The sequence below is a fragment of the Amphiura filiformis genome, chromosome 1 (assembly GCF_039555335.1).
Source record: "Amphiura filiformis chromosome 1, Afil_fr2py, whole genome shotgun sequence".
Lineage (NCBI taxonomy): Eukaryota > Metazoa > Echinodermata > Ophiuroidea > Amphilepidida > Amphiuridae > Amphiura > Amphiura filiformis.
In genome coordinates, this window is record NC_092628.1 from 28,851,702 (window position 1) to 28,872,112 (window position 20,411).

The window sequence follows — 20,411 nt, forward strand, 5'->3', positions numbered from 1 at the left end:
CTAGGTGAGGTCTCACAAGAAAAAATTCAAATTCAATTTCGTTTCCGAATGGCGGGCCATCTAAGTTTGGCGACCTTGACCAAAATTGGGAATTTAAGGTGTCCAAATGACAAAGCGCTCTCTTTGAGAGGCATTTTCTTCTTAATTAAATCAGTTGTGACCCTCTTTTTGAATGTGGTCACTCACTGGCTGTGTCTGAAATGCCTAATGCCAAAAAAGATTGATTTCGGAATTTCGTTGGGATTTCAGAGGGGGTCAAAATCAGCACTTCGTACTGTTCAATCAAATTATCTTGATTTTGAAGGACCCATGATAATGCCACAGTGCACTTATAGGTCCTAATTATGTTCAGAATGGATTAACCATGTGCCAATGTCTATGAGCAATTCAAAAAAAGAGAAATTTCTAGACCCCCTACAGAATTTTAGGCCCCCTAAAGTGGTTCAGCCACAAATGGCGCTTAAAATTGGCAAATTTTGACACCTAATAACTTTAGGTGTACACCAGATATGAATTTCTAGTCTTTTGCATCTGAAAGAATGTAGTCTAATGTTACTAGGAACATAAGATTTGTTTTGTATTCTTTGTGTTTTGATACTTTCAAAAAAGGTCGTTGACCTATGAACATTTTTCGTCATAGCGCCCTCCTGAAAGGTCTGACACATAACAAACTATACATTTTTGGAATCCTCATGACCATACGAGTAATGTGATATATTACTTGACATAATTGGGAGCATTCTGAAAATTTGACCCCCATAACCTGTACTTTGCATGTGCATTGTTGCCAGGAAGTGCATTTTTGACCCCCTTAAAAATCCATACAGAGGATTAGAAAGTAGTTTTTTCTTATTACTTGACTCAAGAGCAACTTGAAATATCAGGATAAATAATACAAATGGCTATAAAGTGATAAAAAAAAAAAAAAAAATATCATACTAAAATTGGCATTTTGTACCGTATCCTAACATGACTATTTTTGAAAGCGTCAACTTAATACTAAAACACAAAAATACAAAACAAATCTTATGTTCCTAGTAACATTAAACTACATTCTTTCAGATGCAAAAGACTAGAAATTCATATCTGGTGTACACCTAAAGTTATTAGGGGTCAACATTTGCCGACTTTAAGTGCCATTTGTGGCTGAACCACTTTAGGGGTGGCCTAAAATTCTGTAGGGGTCTAGAAATTTCTCTTTTTTTTAATTGCTCATAGACATTGGCATATGGTTAATCCATTCTAAACATAATTAGGACCTATAAGTGCACTGTTATGACATTATCATGGGTCCTTCAAAATCAATATAATTTGATTGAACAGTACGAAGTGCTGATTTTGACCCCTCTGAAATCCCAACAAAATTCCGAAATCTATCTTTTTTGGCATTAGGTATTTCAGACACAGCCAGTGAGTGACCACATTCAAAAAGAGGATCACAACTGATTCAATTAAGAAGAAAGTGCCCCTCAAAGAGAGCACTTTGTCATTTGGACCCTTAAATTCACAATTTTGGTCGAGGTCGCCAAACTTTGATTGCCCGCCATTCGCAAACGAAATGGAATTTGAAGTTTTTTCTTGTGCCCTCACCTAGGGATCCATGAAAGGTACCCCTGAGCCAAAGGAGAGCAAAATCCAAGAGGGTGGGTGTACACTCAATCTGTTTCAACATGGACTGACCCTAATCGAAATCGACCGAAGATCGCAATGCATCATGGGTATTTGTCAACATCCAAACCTGGAAGTACCCGCGTTGCTACGCGAATTACAAGTAAACGTTGGTAAATTGATCGGAATTGTCAAATTTTAGCGATATATTTCTTCGACTCTTATTTCATTTTTAACCATGGTCAATACGAGTGAGGCGGCCGAGTGTTATTCTCATACGAATGAGCTTAAAAAGAATAGAGGCCTTGCATGTGACGTATCATCCCGTAAATATGGCGGACTACTCAAATGTGACGTGTCATGTCAAAAGGAGACACTTTTGGGCAGGATCGTAAATGGAGAAATAGCCAAAAATCTGCTGGTGGGTGATTTTTTCACAATTTGGGTTTGCTGCTAATTTGTGATGTTATTAATGTTAAAAATATTGTCTGATAGTTTCAGACCGGAATGTAACTGGCATCTTGTATTTTTTGAGACATTTTTCAAGTTAATTCCCACTCTTAACATTGTCAATAATATTTTTAAAGGCCGATATCTCAATTTCCAATTTTATAATACCATAACTTCCGAACTCAATATCTTTGCTTAGGAATGTCCAAATTCATTTGGGAAAACGGCGTTGTGGAGCAAAATATCTCTATATTTAAGATATGTAAAAACCTCAAAATTCATAACCTGCCCAAAAGTGTCTCCTTTTGACATGACACGTCACAAATGCATTCAACAAAAGCATGATTGCAATCTACCGTGACAGTTCGTCTCACAAACATAACCCTGCACTACGATCAAATAGGTTGATGATAACATTTGATTGAATGGACTGCACTCCGCCATAACTACGGTGAATGACACCGGTTCAAATCCTTTGTTTGGAGCCAATCGATAAAATGATGCAGGGCCTCTATTACGTTCAAGCGAAGCTAATTGATTCTATTCATTGTCGTAACAATTGCAATTGGTAATCTGATAATTGCTTTAGCCAAGATAGCCAGACTCGAATCTATTTTAAATGTATACTATTTTTCAGTCAATGACTAGGCTAATAAAGATTGTGAGTACTTTGCTGGAATCACCGGGGGAAGTCGGTGAAACCAAGATGTACCTCTGCCATCACATGCACTACAGCGATCGCACGGGGACCAACAGAATATGTCGACTGAACTTCACGGAAGTGGTCCTTTCAGTCCTTTTCAGGAAGTGGTCCTTACATAATGGCATTCTTTTCAAAACTTAATAATTTGATGCAAGCTAAGATGCCTTCAATACATCCAAAGTACTTTTGTTACCTTTTAAATCTGAGTTGGGTAATGCTTGTATAGAATTCTTAGTTTTCAATTGTTGGAAGGTTGTAAGATCACGAGCTTTCTCATTTATCCTCTATCCCACTCATTGTTGCCCTAAACGTGCAGACACCACAGTGGGTGCGTAGCGTGCCGTGGTTCGGAGAGTCACGTAAAATGGTGGTCCCATGTATTAGAAGAGCAATATCTGGACATGTAATAGTTGCAGGCCTTTTCGTAAAGAGCAGGATATCAGCCCGGACCTGTTGTCTGGCACACTCAGCATTGAGGTCAACTTGCTCTGCCCTTTGGGGCTTGGCAGCATATCGACCCGTGGCGCGCTTTGAGGAATCTGAGTATTCAGAAAGCGTGGATAAATGCCGTTTTATTATTTTATTATTATTATTGTGATATCTAAATTGTACAGCTTTATTGTCATACATTACTGACGTACATTAATTACAATTATCAAATTACGATTATCAAATTCAACATCCACATAAATTGTATTCAAGTTTCCATCGGTATGACGTCTTTTCTTGAAAGGATTTCGCTGTGGAGAACCAGAATCTTGATTCATTTAATAAAAAAAAAATGTTGTTCGCTTGACCTGTGGAAATTAGTAATAATACAGAATACTAATAATGCAATATCTATAGAAATAAGAAAGACAAAATTGGTTTAAATCTGTGTCGCCATGGCTATTACAAAGTTTGATAACATTTTAGGAATTTCTCGCACTGGCGATCATTTATATTCAGTTTGATATTCAATTTCGGAACCAAATTACATTCAATTATGCAATGAAAATAATTAAATTAGATATTTATTTAATAATAAAGTTTAATTCAGAAACACCATATTGTAATAGGAATGTCAGTACGGAATTTTGCAACATTGTGAATTTGATAAATTCAAACTTTTCGGAATTATATTTTATGAGCACTTCTGTGTCTTGTACAGTACAATAAATTATGTAAAAGACGCAGAAGTTAAAAAACGAAAACCTGTTCAATTCTATAGTCTGGTACGCATTAGGAAACGAATTTGGAGAAAACCTTCTGTTAATAAAATACTATGCTGAGCCACCAGCCTGGGTGGCTCGCGCTCCAGTAATTTCAGATGATTGAGCTCAGTAAAGCGCTCCACAGACTCCGAGTATTGTACGTACAATATTGTATGCAACATATCTACGTTATTTAATCTATTGCCATTCTATTTCCAGTAATGTTTAAGTTCTAACGAATGTTTGATGACGAAAAATCGATAATATGTTACATGTTATATCTAGTAGAAATATATTATCGATTTTACGTCATGAAACATTCGTTAGAACTTAAACATTACTGGAAATATAATGGCAATAGATTAAATAACGTAGATATGTTGCATACAATATTGTACGTACCAACTTACTGAATGGTCTATTGTTCTATTGTGTCCGATTTGAGCGCTGACATATTGGAAAATGTTGCCAATCAATATTCATGAGAGTGTACATTCAACGTCCAATTTTCGAAATTGGGTGACTTGTGCCTGGCAGGTGTAAAATACATCTGACTGGGCGTTTTAAATTCGTAACGCATAAAGGCATTGACATCATCGAATGGCTGCCTATAGTGCTGTTAGCGTTAGGCCTATGTGGGGGAGGGGCTGTGTTTAGTTTCTATAATAATTATTATAAGGCCTACATTTTGTCATTCCTTTTTTTTTCTCTGTACTTATTTTTTCCTTGCTAAAGTATCACTCCCTCTTCTTATCTCCCTTCCCTTCTCCATCCCCTCATACTTGTTGCCCCTCTTTCTCTCTTCCTCCAGCCCCCTCTCATTCTTCATGTCCCCTCCTCCACCTCTTCCTCCCTCATCCCCTCCCAAGACCCCTCACAGAAGAGCTGCCCCCTTCAGTACGCCACTGTTTATGACATTCTCCTTCTTAAAATAAAATAAAATGTCAATTTGTGAAACAACTTTTATATAGGCCTATACCGGTATACTTAATATTTGTTACATGTATACGTATAGCTATTACCATTATACAGTACTATAGACATAAATGGCAGCCTTGAATGATTGATGTGTAATCATTCAGCAAGCGCATTCAATTTATTTAAATGAAGCACCTGAAGTCAGTGGGGTGATCACGAACTGTACTCAGCGGCGAATGTGTGCTTTTTGTGCTTACGGCTACTCAATCACATCCTTGTGTGTTATTATAACAAAAGGTACTTTTCGTTCCAGACGTCGCTTTCACGCGCCTTTCGTTTGATCACTTATTGACAGTAGCCTGCTAGGTAAAGCGTTAATACACTGTCGGGTCAGCTTACCGATTTAATGGCGGAAGCCCTTTGTCCCAAACAAAAGGTACCTTTCGATGAATAGCTTGTCAGATTTCAAATCGGCACAAGGTTTCAATGCGTTACGTAATCTATTTCTTCTCCATCTATTTAATAGCTCCATGGTACGTACAATAAAAAGTCTGAATACTGCTTCATACATCAAAGAATGTCTTCCAATTCATGAAAACAAATAGATAATCAGCTTATCGGATTAAAAGCTTAGAGGGAAGGTCTTGCTGCTCAGCGAGTGTTTGTAATTATCAGAAGGTTTTCTCCAAATTCATTCTCTAATGGGTATGCAATGGTTCAAATTGACCTGTTATGGAAAATATATGTTGTATATTCTATTCTTTTTACAGGCGGCAGAAGGGTTAGGGTTCTGGAGTATATAAATGGAACAGGTGAATTTGAAGTCATTCAAAACAGGTCATTTCAGTGGCAAGGTAAAATATATTATATAGTAATAGTCTAATTAATTAAATATAACTGGAGCTTTGTAGTGTAGTTGAATTTTCAAAATCTTTAAATATATCGTATTAGCTGTTAAAAATATAAGACATCTATGCTTGTCTTCAAATTCCAGGTCCATATACACCGGTGGATGGCGTTACAAGAGAACTACAACACAAGGTCGTTAGTTCCAAACTTCGCATATCACTGTTCACATTGGCTGTGCTAGGACTTGTATTGGCTGTCGGCTTCTTATTCGTCAACATCAAATTCAGACACAAAAAGTAATGTTAGAACATCTATTCTTCTCGTTTCATCTTCATATTATGTTTTGTACCTCGCAAGCATGTACCAAAATAATCTTATTCCCAAGTTTTGAGTTAAATCGCACTGGTGGTTTTGATATCAAAAGCAAACACTGTGTTTCACCAATAGTAGTAGGAGGAGTAACCACAACGAGGGATGGGACTATCACTTTTTCATCTATAACATCTAAACGAAACATTTCTTCAGGCTTAAATTTCACTGGGATAATGAAATAAGATGAGGCTGACGATCTGGTCACCATCTCAAAACAACAAACGTTTTCCTTCTCTCTTTTATTCTATAACTATTTCTAATACAAATGATTGGGTACAAAAAGAAAATTGTATAAAATGTATGCAATAAGAAATCATTATTTCCCTTGTGGTTTAACAATGATTTAACCATTCATTAATTGACAATTCATTAATTGTGCCACAAATACGAGACTTTCCTTTTGCATTAGTTCTTTTTACTTCCCCGTATCAATAACATTGAATTAATTCTTTCCTGATAAAAGCATTATATAAAAATTAAGGTTAACAGCCTTGCATGTTCACCTTTACCAGAATTCTCTTAATGCATATGGTAAGTGGACAACTGTTTTATCGCGACCTATTAATAATTACAACCATTTATGGAATTGCAATCAATAGTGTATGAACATTGGAATAAGTAAAAACCTTTCATCTCTTTATTGCATATTATATGTTTATTTCATCTTCTCATGCTAAATGCTAGTCTCGGTCCCAGCCGATTTGTGCTCCTTCGTCACTAAACAAACCCATGCAAGAGCTCTGCGTCTTCCAATATCACTTTCGCTAGAGGCCATCATGGATAATGATATTTTGTCTTGATAAATATTCTGATAAGCTAAACCTTCAAGGTATTTTTAAATTATCATTCAACATTTTGCAATTAATTGTTTTGTTATTTTATTCTTTGTTCTATATAGGGTGATCAAAGTAACCAGCCCGCATCTGAACAACCTGATTATTGGCGGATGTGTTTGTTTGTATATGGGTGTATTCCTCATTGCAGTAGATACGTCAGAACTACGGGAAAAATTGTTTGTTACAATGTGTGGCGTAAGTGTTTTGCTGCTGTAGTTGTTATTGTTTGCCTTCTTTGACACATAATATTACTACTAATTCACTCGTAATTTGACATATTTATTACCAAAAAGTAATTGAAATTAATGAAATGATCAAATAATTTATATTTTCCACGGCACTCTGTTAAATAGAAGCTGTGGGCTGAGGATGTGAGAAGAACTGCAAATAACTTAATATGCATAAATGACATCCTGACGGCTCTTTAAATCATATGATTGTAATACTATTATTGATTCGTTTCATTTATGCCTTAATTAAAACAACCTAGAACTTGTAATATGGGGCTAAATTAACATTTGCATAATAGATTTCTCATTGTTGAACTTGAAAGAGCATTTTTTAAGTTTGAGCTTTTAATCATGCACTCATTGCAAGCAGTATTATAGTTGTACAAGTTAATGATTCCATTTTTTAATATCATTTTTAATCATTAACAGTAATTAGGTCCATGTATCTTTAGATTTTAATACATTCTTTAATCGCTTCGGTTTTTTCTTTTTTTTTTTTTTTTCAGGGTCGAATGTGGTTCATATGTGTAGGAATCTCATTAGCCTTTGGGTCACTTTTCATGAAGACCTATCGCATACGGGCGATCTTTGTGGATGCTGTGACGAAACTTCGTAAAATAGTAAACGTTATTTATTTATTTCATAGGCTTTGGTTTGGGTTGGTTTCATTTTAGTAATTAATGGTTCATATGATTTGTGAAATGTGTGAGCAGTTTATGATTTGGTCGTTGCAAGCATGTAGATAAAGCCAAAAAAAGTTTGATCTCAATCGAACGACCCTAATTTCGAAAAATGGGAAAAAAGTTTTTCCTGTACAAACGGACCCTTATTTCTGAAAATCCAGAAAAACTTTCCAGTCTATATTTTATCCTAATCTGACACGGACACGTGCGACTGTAATTGTATCTCGGAAGCGTATTATTTTTGCAAACATAGTGGGCCGCAATTCGCTAAACCTTATCCTCTAACCCTTACTCTATCCCTAAGGATTTAGGGGTGTTGCGGCCCAGAAATCAAGCAATATTAACACACACAAAAAAACAACACCCCAATATTAACATAAGAAAATGGACATTTTACAATTTTACAAGTATTCAAGAGACCAGGAGATTCAACATCAGTAATTGTAGGTATTGAGCAAGTTAGTAATGGTAGTAACTCAATTTTCAAAATGTCCGACTTTGACCTGAGTGGATTAGATGGGGTCATAAAAAACGCAAAACTCAAAATACCTATACCGTGAAACGAAATATAAACACATAATACATGTATTCCTCTCCATTTCTTATCTTCGTCTACCCCTCCTCTCACACCCACAATACACCGACATACCTAGCCACCAGAGGATGATTTAAGCACTTCCCACCACGCCACTGTGTTGACTTGCGGTTAGCACAGCTAGCTGTGTGAGTGAACATGACACCACTGCACGCACATTGCACTGACGGGCATGGTTAAAATTTGAATTTGGACTGATATATTTACAATAAAAACGCATTCACAATGCTGGTCGATTTCACATTTTATGTTACCTACAGAAGGTGTGAATTATCCTTCATGTATACATCACTTCAGATCTGAAATCGACTAAGTAATAATGACACACGCACAATTCTTAAACAACATCTTTTGCACAGAATTCAATGGGATTTGAAAAGTAAAGTGGCAGTTGAAACTCTGGTGATAACACGTTTGCAGTGCATGATGGGGCTTCCTTAAATCATCCTCTGCCTAGCCACTAACCCACCACACAAACGCACCCCGCCCACGACCCAGCGCTATACATAAAATTAATAGTTTGCTTCTATTTTCTCCACAGAAAATGTCCGATTCACGTTTAATTACGTACGTCCTTGCACTGGTTGTGTTAGATACCCTTGTAGTATGGACATGGTATATTCTTGGTGATCCAAACTCAGTTATTAAGGAATTACAGGTACTAAAAATATACTGCGCACACAAGTATCCGAACACTTAAAACAAAGGTCATTTCTTAAAGATCTAAATCTAAATTACATAGACTTTTGTTCTGCGTACTTTTGTAATTTTATTCCACCAAGCTATACTCATTTGAATGACAAATGTTCGAGTTTCAAATGTGACAAATTTAGATACTTCCTCCTTTAAGGCGATTTCTGCTACCTTTTGTTACGTGTTCAATAAAGCTTGACGGATGAACACTCCCTCCGCTGTGTTCAATATCTTCGCACTTCGAGGGAAAAGTCAATTCAAATTTGTGTGTTAATTTTTAAAATTTGAATTGACTCATTTAAAAAAATTCAAATTGCTAAGTTAGTAAAATAAAGTCGTATCGTACCGAACGAGGTGTCAAAATACACAGAACAAAACTCTATCTATCAACTACTAGTTTTAGTGTCTTTAAGAAATGGCCTTTTAAGTATTCAGATGATTTTTGTGCGCAGTATAATTATATAGATTTTTTTTTATAGCAATGCTGATTAAATTGCTGTAAAGATTAGTGAATTATTTCTATGATCAGAGACTAGTTTGCGTCTGGTGTCATTTATCTATAATATGATCGAGTTATACAGTCATGGACAAAAGTTTGGAATATTTTTATTTTTGTATCAAATGCCGTTTTTAATCATATTAGGAACAGGTTTATTGTTCTGGAGTAGTGCTCAGTTGAATTTAATTGAAAGGTACAGATGTCCTTTGATGTTTACATCACACAGTTTGTCAATTAAACAAAGAATTACCTGAGGAAGCGCATTACAATGGAAGGATAACACAATCGCAACACTTTTTGGCGGTCTCTTTGTATCACAAAATGAGATTAAAGACACTAGCAAACTTTATTGTTTAGACAAAAATTTAAACTCTCACTATGACTTGTTCAGATAAGTCTCTTGCTTGAGAAAACACAACTCAATATTTGGTGTGTCTACCCCTTGCCAGCTCAAGGTCATGTACGCGACGTGACATTCCTTCGATCAGGTTTTCCAAGGTTCCTTGTGGAATATCTCGCCAGCAAGCATTGAGGGCGTATCTAAGTTCCTGCAGGGTGATTGGTTGGTTGTCCATGTTACCTAACCTGCGGGATACTTCTGCCCATAGGGTTCATATCCGGGCTCAAAGGTGACCAGTCCAGGTGTCCTATATTCTCATTTTCAAGGAATTCCTTCGCAGGTAGGGCTATGTCCGCCGTAGTGCTGTTATCTTGGATCACGAAATTGTTCCCGAAGTCTCCTCACGCAAACGGAAGCATAACTGTACCAAGAACATGCAGGTATTGGTCCTGGTTCATGTGTCCTTCTAGCATGTGATTTCGAACTACTGTGAAATGCTCTCCATACTGTGATTCCACCAAGAGCTGTAGGCATTCTTGTATTGTTTGTGATATTTGTACAATGTGTGAAATAAAATACGTTTTTAACAAATATATAGTGTGAATCTGTCTGATTTTTTACCCTTTCTGATGTTTTAATAAATTTATAATTAGAAGATATCACAAAATATTGTTCATTCCACACAGTAAATGATCATTTTAAATGGTATTCATTTACTTGCCCCTCTCCCCCTGAGAAAAGCACAACCCGATAACCGTGCGTAAGCAGTTGAAGGACTGGTGGATCAAGTCTACATTATATACACGTAGTAAGCGCCATAAACATGATACGATTCGATCGGATGATTTTAACGTGACGATAACATGCATATTCATGACCGATGAATGATGAATTATTCATAGATAGTATTTATTTCCGCATTTTAATTATGCATTCAGAACCGGCAAGACTGATTTACACCGAAGTATTCTGATTGGTCCGCAATGTGAATATGAATATTTATCGCGAAATGTCAATATGAATATTAAGTAGATATCATGCATACTTAATGAAGTTCGGCCATCTTTCATCTTGATCATGTCAAGTATATAGTGATTTATGAAAGGTTCGATCGGGAAAAGTGGTGGCGCTATATTAATAATTAATCAAACCAGCAGGGACACGATACGATGATTCGATCTTTATTGAATATTTTTTTTATGATATTTTCTGATTACTTGTAACAAACAGAAAGAGACAAAAATAAGATAAATGAACACATAATATTTTAAAGATGTATTTTATTTGACAAAACATTTTACAAACAATACAAGAATGCCTACAGCTCTTGATTCCACCACCATCACCCTATGTCTCTGTGATCAAAGTAGGCGCGCATGCCGATGTCTTTTCAGAAGTATTGGCTTTCTTATTGGTCGTCTTGTGCGAAAACCTGCACTAACCAGTCTATTTTTCGCAAGTTTCCTGGTAACAGACGCGTTTATGGACCTCAGCCATTCTGCTTGTAGCCGAGATCCAGGCTTCTTGCGGCCATTGTGGCAAAGTCTAAGGAGAGATCGGTCATCCCTGGCGGTTGTCTTTCGGGACCGACCTGACCTTGGTCTAGTTTCAGTAGTTCCGGTCTCTCGACGTCTCTTCAAAATTTTAGAAACTGCACCTTATGTAATTCCTAAAGCGACACCAATATCCTTCTGTTTGTAGCCGTGATTACGTAAGTCAATGACGCGGGCGAATAAGTCTGCACTCAACTCGCACCCCATGATCAGAAATATCGTATACAACAGACAGATGCAACAAAGTAAAGCTGTTTTTTTCACACGGTAATGCAAAAGCCAATGTAACTTTATGAATCATATCGCTAAAATAACTGTGAAAAGGATGCCCGATGTTTCATTGGTTAGGCATAAGAAGCCATTGTCCTACATTACGTATTGTGTGATATGGAATGGTACCTAAGACCTTACCAGATACCCGTGATCCATTTTGCATGGCTAACGGGTCATTGATGGTAAGAAATCTGCACTTTTCAGAAGTATTGGCTTTCTTATTGGTCGTCTTGTGCGAAAACCTGCACTAACAAGTCTATTTTTCGCAATCGCAAGTTTCCTGGTAACAGACGCGTTTATGGACCTCAGCCATTCTGCTTGTAGCCGAGATCCAGGCTTCGTGCGGCCATTGCGGCAAAGTCTAGTTTCAGTAGTTCCGGTCTCTCGACGTCTCATATCGCAAAAATAACTGTGAAAAGGATGCCCGATGGTTCATTGGTCAGGCATAAGAAGCCATTGTCCTACATTACGTATTGTGTGCATGTGATATGGAATGGTACCTAAGACCTTACCAGATACCCGTGATCCATTTTGCATGGCTAACGGGTCATTGATGGTAAGAAATCTGCACTAAAAAACAGAACTGCGCACAAAAATATAAAATATTCCAAACTTTTGTCCAAGACAGTATAATCGGAGACTAGTTTGCGTCTGACGTCATTTATCTATAATATGATCGAGTTATAAACGTTTTATTAGATTCACAATTTGAAAGAATGAAATTAGTAATTTACCTTCACAGTTACTTTAAACTTTACAGATTGTTTCTTTTTATGCAACCTTTACTCGTATATTAAAACAATAACAGCTAGCCTCGTTAGCTATAGGTAAACATACGTAAATCGTAATGTTTTTGCGCTCATTAAAATCTTATGGCCTTATCAACGTATAAACATTAATAACCTTAATTAGGCAACGATGTTAAAATATAGAAATAAATAGTACAATTAAATAAGAGCAGAATGAATACAATGTTTCTGCAATAAATATCATTGGTTATGAAACATTTTATTTTTAGAAAAAAAACAGGGTTAATTATAGCCAATGTTATGTTGGTATATTAGTTTAGTTTTGGTAATCAATAGTAATAAAATTAATGATGATTTCTTTTAAATTTCAGGCTTTGAACCAGCCTTTGTGGCTTTCGAATATTATTATAAACAATAGAAAACATATTTGTGTAATCTAGTTCTCAAGTTAGAATTGTTTGAACTTCCATGGAAACCACCCAACCTATATACGCCTTCATTACAATCGGCTTTTCTTTCAGCCTGAAAATTCTACGATTCTGGTAGTCGACGGTCGTGAGGTGTTAGTAGTTCCCATCATTCGATACTGTTCAGCGGACTCCGAGAAGGTTTACGTGACTTGTTTATATCTCATGAAAGGACTGTTATTGGCTGCTGGTGTGTTCCTTGCTTGGGAGACAAGGAGCATTTCTATTGCTGAATTAAATGATAGTAAGTTTACTAATACAGAGTAATATTTATGAGAAAAGCGACGTCTTATATACAAATACTACCTCATAAATATTTATTAGGTAATCCAGAAATCTTATTGGTTAATAACGACAGCGTCCGATTACGGTATTTTGACTACTTCCCCACGCAAGATTGCCACACTCGAATCTATTTTAAATGTATATTATGTTGTAGTCAATGACGAGGGTGATAAACATTGCAAGTATTTTACTTGGAATCACTGGGGGAAGCTGGTGCAACCAAGATGTACCACTGCTATCACATGTAGGTTACTACAGCGATCGCACGGGGACCAACAGAAGATGTCGACAGAAGTGGTCCTTTCAGACCGATATCGCTTAGTCGATAGATGGCGCAATTTATTTCGAAATACCGAGAAATATTATTTTAAGTTTGCATGTCCCTCATGGTACACCGTAAAAAAGACTAATCTGCGTCTGACATGAGTGTCAATCAACCCCCACGACCCTTGATTGGTTAGTAACGCGTAAAGGGAAGGTTGATTCATCGGAGAAAACGAATAGCAGAAAATGAGTACTTTTACTCGGGCAAAAAGCACCTTTTCTAGGCATTATTGACATTGCGCCTTTAGGAAAGAAAGTGTTCCATTACTGAGATCTAACATATTTCGTGAACGCTGTTTTACTAGAATTACTAGACATTGAGTATTCCATAAACGTTTATACATGCTGTGATTGCCACTTTTCGGTGATGATGACCCATGTTTTGTTTTTTTTTTCAGCCATTTTTTGACAATTCATGCCGATTGTCCCCCACACTCACACATTTCAAGCCGGATTTGCGCTAATGCTGCTCCGTACAGGATTGCAGATTTACCTAACTAAGTGCATTTTATAAAATCGCTCTGTGCACAACAGAGGTTTGTGCAAATATTGAGGAATTGAAACGGTGGCCCGCCAAGTCATACGGTCGGGGACGGAGCACAACACAGATTTTTTTCAATCTGTGTCCAACGAGTTTAGTTGTATACAAAAACATTTAGTATCTTTTCACGCCGCGCTGTGGAGGAGGTAACAAAACCGAGTGCATTAAAAATAAAAAGTACGAACTCCAGATGGCGGTGTGTACACGAAGCAACAATGCTCAGCTTGTACCAAGACCATGTGAATAATGTTCCAATTCTTGCATTATCGTTGTGCAAAAATTGTTGACTGTAAACAATCGTAATTTGCTTTTTATGAAGAGTCCTCGTCATTTATGATACCAGCATAGCAAAATATTATAACCTAAAAACTACACAAGTATTCATTATTTTCAATTTCCAGGCAGAAACATCGCCATGTGTGTATATGTCGTAGCGTTAACTTGCGTATTTGTAGTACCTATATCCAACCTGAATGGGACAAACCTGGAATTGAAGGTGGCTGTTATTGGATTCTGTACCATTGCGGCTAATACGACAGTGCTTTGCCTTGTATTCTTACCCAAGGTTTGTATATTGGCTACATACCATTCACATTCTACAGTCTGTCTCATCTCAAGTTGAGAGTAACGCCATGTTGTTGGATTTTGCAGTGACAGATTCGAATCGCGCGCGATAACCTAATCCCGCGGGGCATATACACGCGAGTAGAAGGGCGATATGTCCGTACGCTGGCGACGCAACCGCATAATCGCACTGATTTGAACCTGTTACAACTAAAGTCAACAAGGAGTTACTGTAAACTTGAGAAGAGACACACTATAGTTAAATGGTATTACGTATATTTGGCCAATATCTGTATATGAAGAACTTGTTTCCAAACCATGTTAAGTCCACAGCAATATGTTTCTCATTTACTTGGACGTGTGATACAATCACAATTATCACTTTGACAAGTTTGACATTAGCAACAATGAGATGTACCATCAACAAGCCATTATTTACCACAACAATGCTGTTTAACAATGCAGACTATTGTTATCATTCGGAAAACAAAGGCCTCACACAGTATTGTTACTATGCATCCATCTACTGATAGCTTTGTAATGGTGCATCCAACTGAAATTACTATACTTATAGCATCACAACCCATTGCAAGGAGAGAGGGGGAGAAGGAGAGCGAGTGAGTGATAAGCCCCTAAAGTGTAGGTATAAAAAAGAATATGTGCAGAGAAAGGAAAAGAAAAGTATAAATAAAGAAAATAATGAAAACTTAACACATAACAGCACTAGGCAGCCATTCAATGATGCCAAAACCTTTATGTGTTACATAATTAAAACACCCAGTAAGATGTATTTCACACCTGCCAAACACACGTCACCCAATTTTGAAAACTGGACGTTGAATGTACACTCTCATGATTGGCAACATTTTCCAATATGTCAGCGCTCTAATCAGTCACAATAGAACAATAAACCCTGCAGGGCGTTGAGGCTATAGGCAGGCGGCTGACACTGAAAAATTTGCATGGAAAAATGACCCGTCTCCTCCGCAGCCAATTTGGTTCCGCTCCATCGAAATCAAGCTGGTCACGGAGGAGACTACCCTCCTTTGTGTTTGTTCATTTGTGTATGGAGAGCCCTTTTGGAGTCCGGAATGACTTAGGCTACGCTCTCAGCTAGAGTCCGACGCTGCATTGCACTAGAAATACCTTTTCTGTGAAATCGCTATAGAGCCAACCGGGAGCACGTATTCGTTTTGAAAATATAGCATTAAAATTAGTATCACCCTTGTGGCCCCGTGCAGTGGAAAACCTTAATTCTTTCATTAAAAGGAAATGAAAATTAAAAAAACACGGATCTACTTGTGCACCAATAAAATTGGCACAGCAATTTGTCTCAAATATGAATGAATTTTAAGAAACATACGGGGTATGATGAACATTGACCTGACGCCATGATAGTAGGATCTATTAGTCGTTTTATATACAATGTATATACCGCATTGTCATAATACCAATATTTGTCATTATAGGCCTATATAATGAGTAATATCTAGCAACGTAAATGTGCAGTTCATATGCACAAACGAATACTGATCTTTATGATATTCAGGTTTTGTACATCACATATAACATGTCACATAGGAGGTCATACGTGTTGACCTTCATCTATTGTATTTGTTCATCTGTGTATGGAGAGGATTAGCGCCATTAAACGCCATTAAAACGCCATCAGTATTAGGGCGTAGTTCAGTGAACTCACCGGATTGCTATTCCAAGTACTTTGATAATACAGATAATATGTATTAATGGGTCGAGGCGATTGCATTGAAAAACCTAATAAATTATTCATAACAGTTACGTAATCAATCGATAGTGCGGACACTTTTCATTTGCAAACCACCAAAATTCGTGATCTTTTAGCGTTGGAAAAGAAACCACGTGAATAGAGTGCCCTCTCAAGAATATCAACTCTCTGCTATAGGTCGCGTCATACACAAACGGCAAGGCAGTGAGAGCACGGACAGAGAGTGACACTATATTCGCGGGTTTTATATTAGCAACGCAAACCTATGACGAATTTTGTTGGCTCGCTCTTAAGGGATCTAAAATGAGCGTTTATTGCGTTTCGACAGTATTTTTTGTGGGACATGAGAGCACCTCAGACCTATCGAATTGCATTCTGAATACGAAGCATGTCTTTTTATATCAAATAATTTTCATTTGTTGAAAATCACAATATAATACAAATTTTATGACAAATTATAAAAATTTGATATTTTTCAATTTTTTGATATATAACAGTCCTCGAAGCAAATTATATAAATTTAATGATATATTCTTAAAGTGTATGTAGCAGGGAGGAAAAGCCGACGGTCAATTGAAAATTTTGACCTTTCATATTGAAGATATGGATTTTTTCCCCAAAAGACATAATTTTGTTGGTGTTTTGGGAAAAAAATCCATATCTTCAATACGAAAAGTCAAAATTTTCAATTGATCGTCGGCTTTTCATCCCACCTACGTACACTTTTAGTATAACTCATCAGATTTATAAAGTTTACTACAAGTACTGTTAAATATCAAAAATATCAATTTTTAATGATTTGCCATAAAATATGTATTAAATTGCGAATTTCAAAAAATCAAAATATTTGATATCAGAATGACATTCTTCGTATTCAGAATGCAATTCGATATGTCTGATGTGCTCTAATGTCCCAAAATAAATACTGTCCAAACGTTCATACCCCATCCCTTAACAAATTAAGGCAAGGTATCGATCGGTCATGAATAATTCACATCGACTCTTACTCGGTCCATGTGATTGAGGTTACCATAAAGATGTCGTAAGTTTAGTGAATCGAACCTGCTGCAGAGAGTAAAAACGCTCTTTAGCACGGTCAGACCGGGCGGAAGCGAGTCAATTACTATAATCCCATCAGGCAGCATGATTTATTTTTCCAATAAAGTCTGCTAATTTGATAAGCGAATATCTTTTTTTCTATAGTAATGTCGAAATTAGGACTTGCTGTCAAACATACGAAGGAAATGCATGACAGGTATTAGGTATATAAAATATGAATGCAAGCGAGTATTTGAAGTCACAAAACATAGGATACTTCACGTGACCTTGCATCGTGGTGCCGTATTATTTTGTCTATTTGTTCGTAATCGTGTCATCCTCATTGTCCTGTGAAAAAAAGTCATTAATCAGATATAATGGTATTTGACTCATCCCGGGAAGAATTATTGATTTTAAAAGTAGGTACAGAAAAGCAGACAATAGTGACCAGGTGATAGAGTAAAGCACAAATGTTGAAATGAACCAACAAAAGTCTGACTGAGGTCACGCTGAGGTTGCAGTGACGTGTCTGAGGTTGAAAAGCACATGGGCCAGCCAGCAGCATTTTACACAACTAGATTTAGATAAATTTCACCCGAGCTTGGCACTTTAGATGCTAAAATTTGACGTACAAAAGTTTCATGGTTGATTAGTAATGGTATTGTCTACATTACCAGCCGAGGGGGCCTATTTGTAATGAGTACCACTCCTCGCATCGCAAATGTTGAACCGATCTTTGACATAGGTAACCTCAAATAATTGAAGTAGAATGTTCCATTTAACGCTTGGGATGTAATGCCCAACCCCTCCCCCAAATAATTCAATGTCTATCTATTTTCATTTATATCGCATCCAATTAGATATTCCAGTTGTGTATGACCAAAGAATCCGAATTCCACATTTCTTTGATGCCGAAGACAACCCGAGGAGCACGTGTTTCACCGCAGGATAGAATCAGTAAACTCAGACTGGAATTGCACCAGGTATGCTAAAACAAGGAGACTAAAAATGTGTTTCCTAGTATTGAATCCAGTGTACTCAAACCTGTATTACTAATTGTCATTACTTGTATCAGTTTTGTCAGCGCTACTTAGTTTTTCTAGTTATCTACATAATTTACTATTATTAGGGATGAAATCAAAACTCGACCGGCGGTTGACCGCCGGTTCCTGGCGGTTTCGTCCGGTTGGAGCCGGTTTCTATTGTTCTAAACAATGGAACGCGATTCAACCATCGGTAACGGCCGGTCGAGTTTTGATTTCATCTCTAAGCTTATTACATAATTCAATTTAAGTAACTTGTTCCCGAAATTGTATCTAATTATTACAATTTGAATGGATATGTTAAAGCTTTCCATATTAAAAGAATCGATTCTTATTTATTTTACACAAAATGTTAGTCTTCACTGATCTCATTATGTCCCCTTTTAATTTTAAATGAATCCGTCATTAGCTCGCTTGCAGTAAATGCAAATTAGCATTTCCCCCTACTTCCTTTTTTGTCCTTTTTTGGATATGTTTTTCAGGAGGGTGTAGGGACTAGCAAGCAAAAACATTGGTGTTCCTATGTTTTCCAGGTGTACCCATTTTTTACTTAAAATGACTAGTCAGTTTTTCTCACAAGCTTCAGTTTCTGTTATGTTGACACAAGTATCCAGGTTTTTTTGTGTGAAATACTTACAATCTTCCTTTTTATTGCATATTACAGAAAGAAGCTCTTCTAAGGAAACTGATTGGGGAGTATAATGGAGCAGAGTATTACAAACAATTATGTGATCAAAGGATGTAAACACTCAGCAACTAGTTTTGTTACGCGAATATTATTATTATATTTATGATCTTCTTTACTATGTGTTGGTTATATTTGCCATGTTTAATGATAATGTCGCATCTGTTAAGTTTGAAAGAGTGAACAATTGACTATAGACGCATTCCTACACCACAATGGCAGCCATATTTGGGTCCCGTCGGCTCCATCTCACCTAAAATGTGAAATGATGCGGCCTTGGAGGGTATTTTAAACTGCATTCTATCACCCGTGTTACACGTAGACAAAAGAATGATGACAGTTTACAACCAAAAAAGAATCTAACATCGAATTTTAATCCACCCAATTGGGCACGGACCCAGTCAATGGCCGTGACTTGGCTCGTTGGATTCGTCTATACACATAGGTGTGCACAAAGGGAAGGGGTATAGAGCAAAAGCGTTCCAACAAAGGGCAGGGGGAAGTTCCTCCTAGATCGAAATACCGGGACAAAATGTGCAATTTGCATCTTCCATAATAATAGCCTAGCCATGTTTTAGATAATAATTTCAATTATTTTACGATAATTGTTGCAATAATTGTTTGCGCGTAAAGTCATTATAGGTGAGTAAATAACGGAAAACCACTTTGTAATTTTGACGTTGCAGGAGGATTGAGTTTTCGTCCGTGCACGCGGGTACGTCGTACGCGTGATGTCACTTCAACGTTGTACCATTACCCAATCGGATCTCTTGAATGAGCAGGTTGATGTCACGCGTTTACGTACCACATCCCCGTACGAAAAACTAATCCTGTCAATTGTCTCACTACCTTTTATGTCTATCTAGTGAATAGTCCACGGCCTTACGTCACAAAAACGCATGCCGCGGGACTTGCTGATTCATTTCGGTTTTTTAACTGAAATCAAACCTACACGAACCATTGAATCAAATGAACCGGCATGCTGCCCATTATTCTGATGGGGTTAATAGGGTCAAATCCAAGATGGCGGTCTAATTAAATAATTAAAATTGTCCGATCAAGCTGTGCAATACGCCGTAGAAGTGACGTAGTTAATCGGATTAATTACCATAGCAATAGATGAATACAATTTTGACTATACCGACCTGCACTACAACGATCACGCATTACAGATGC

General features: G+C 37.0%; 1 protein-coding gene across 1 annotated transcript in view; it reads left to right on the forward strand.

The window, feature by feature from the left end:
* Positions 1-19,316, forward strand: part of LOC140157941 (gamma-aminobutyric acid type B receptor subunit 2-like) — a 49,146-nt gene extending 29,830 nt beyond the window's left edge. The window contains exons 9-17 of the mRNA XM_072181192.1: positions 5,643-5,726; positions 5,867-6,017; positions 6,992-7,124; positions 7,666-7,779; positions 8,979-9,095; positions 13,066-13,255; positions 14,563-14,726; positions 18,368-18,490; positions 19,215-19,316. Coding sequence (XP_072037293.1) covers positions 5,643-5,726; positions 5,867-6,017; positions 6,992-7,124; positions 7,666-7,779; positions 8,979-9,095; positions 13,066-13,255; positions 14,563-14,726; positions 18,368-18,490; positions 19,215-19,295 — 1,157 coding nt within the window. The 3' untranslated portion in view covers positions 19,296-19,316. The remainder of the gene's footprint in view (positions 1-5,642; positions 5,727-5,866; positions 6,018-6,991; positions 7,125-7,665; positions 7,780-8,978; positions 9,096-13,065; positions 13,256-14,562; positions 14,727-18,367; positions 18,491-19,214) is intronic.
* The last annotated feature ends 1,095 nt before the right edge of the window (positions 19,317-20,411 follow it).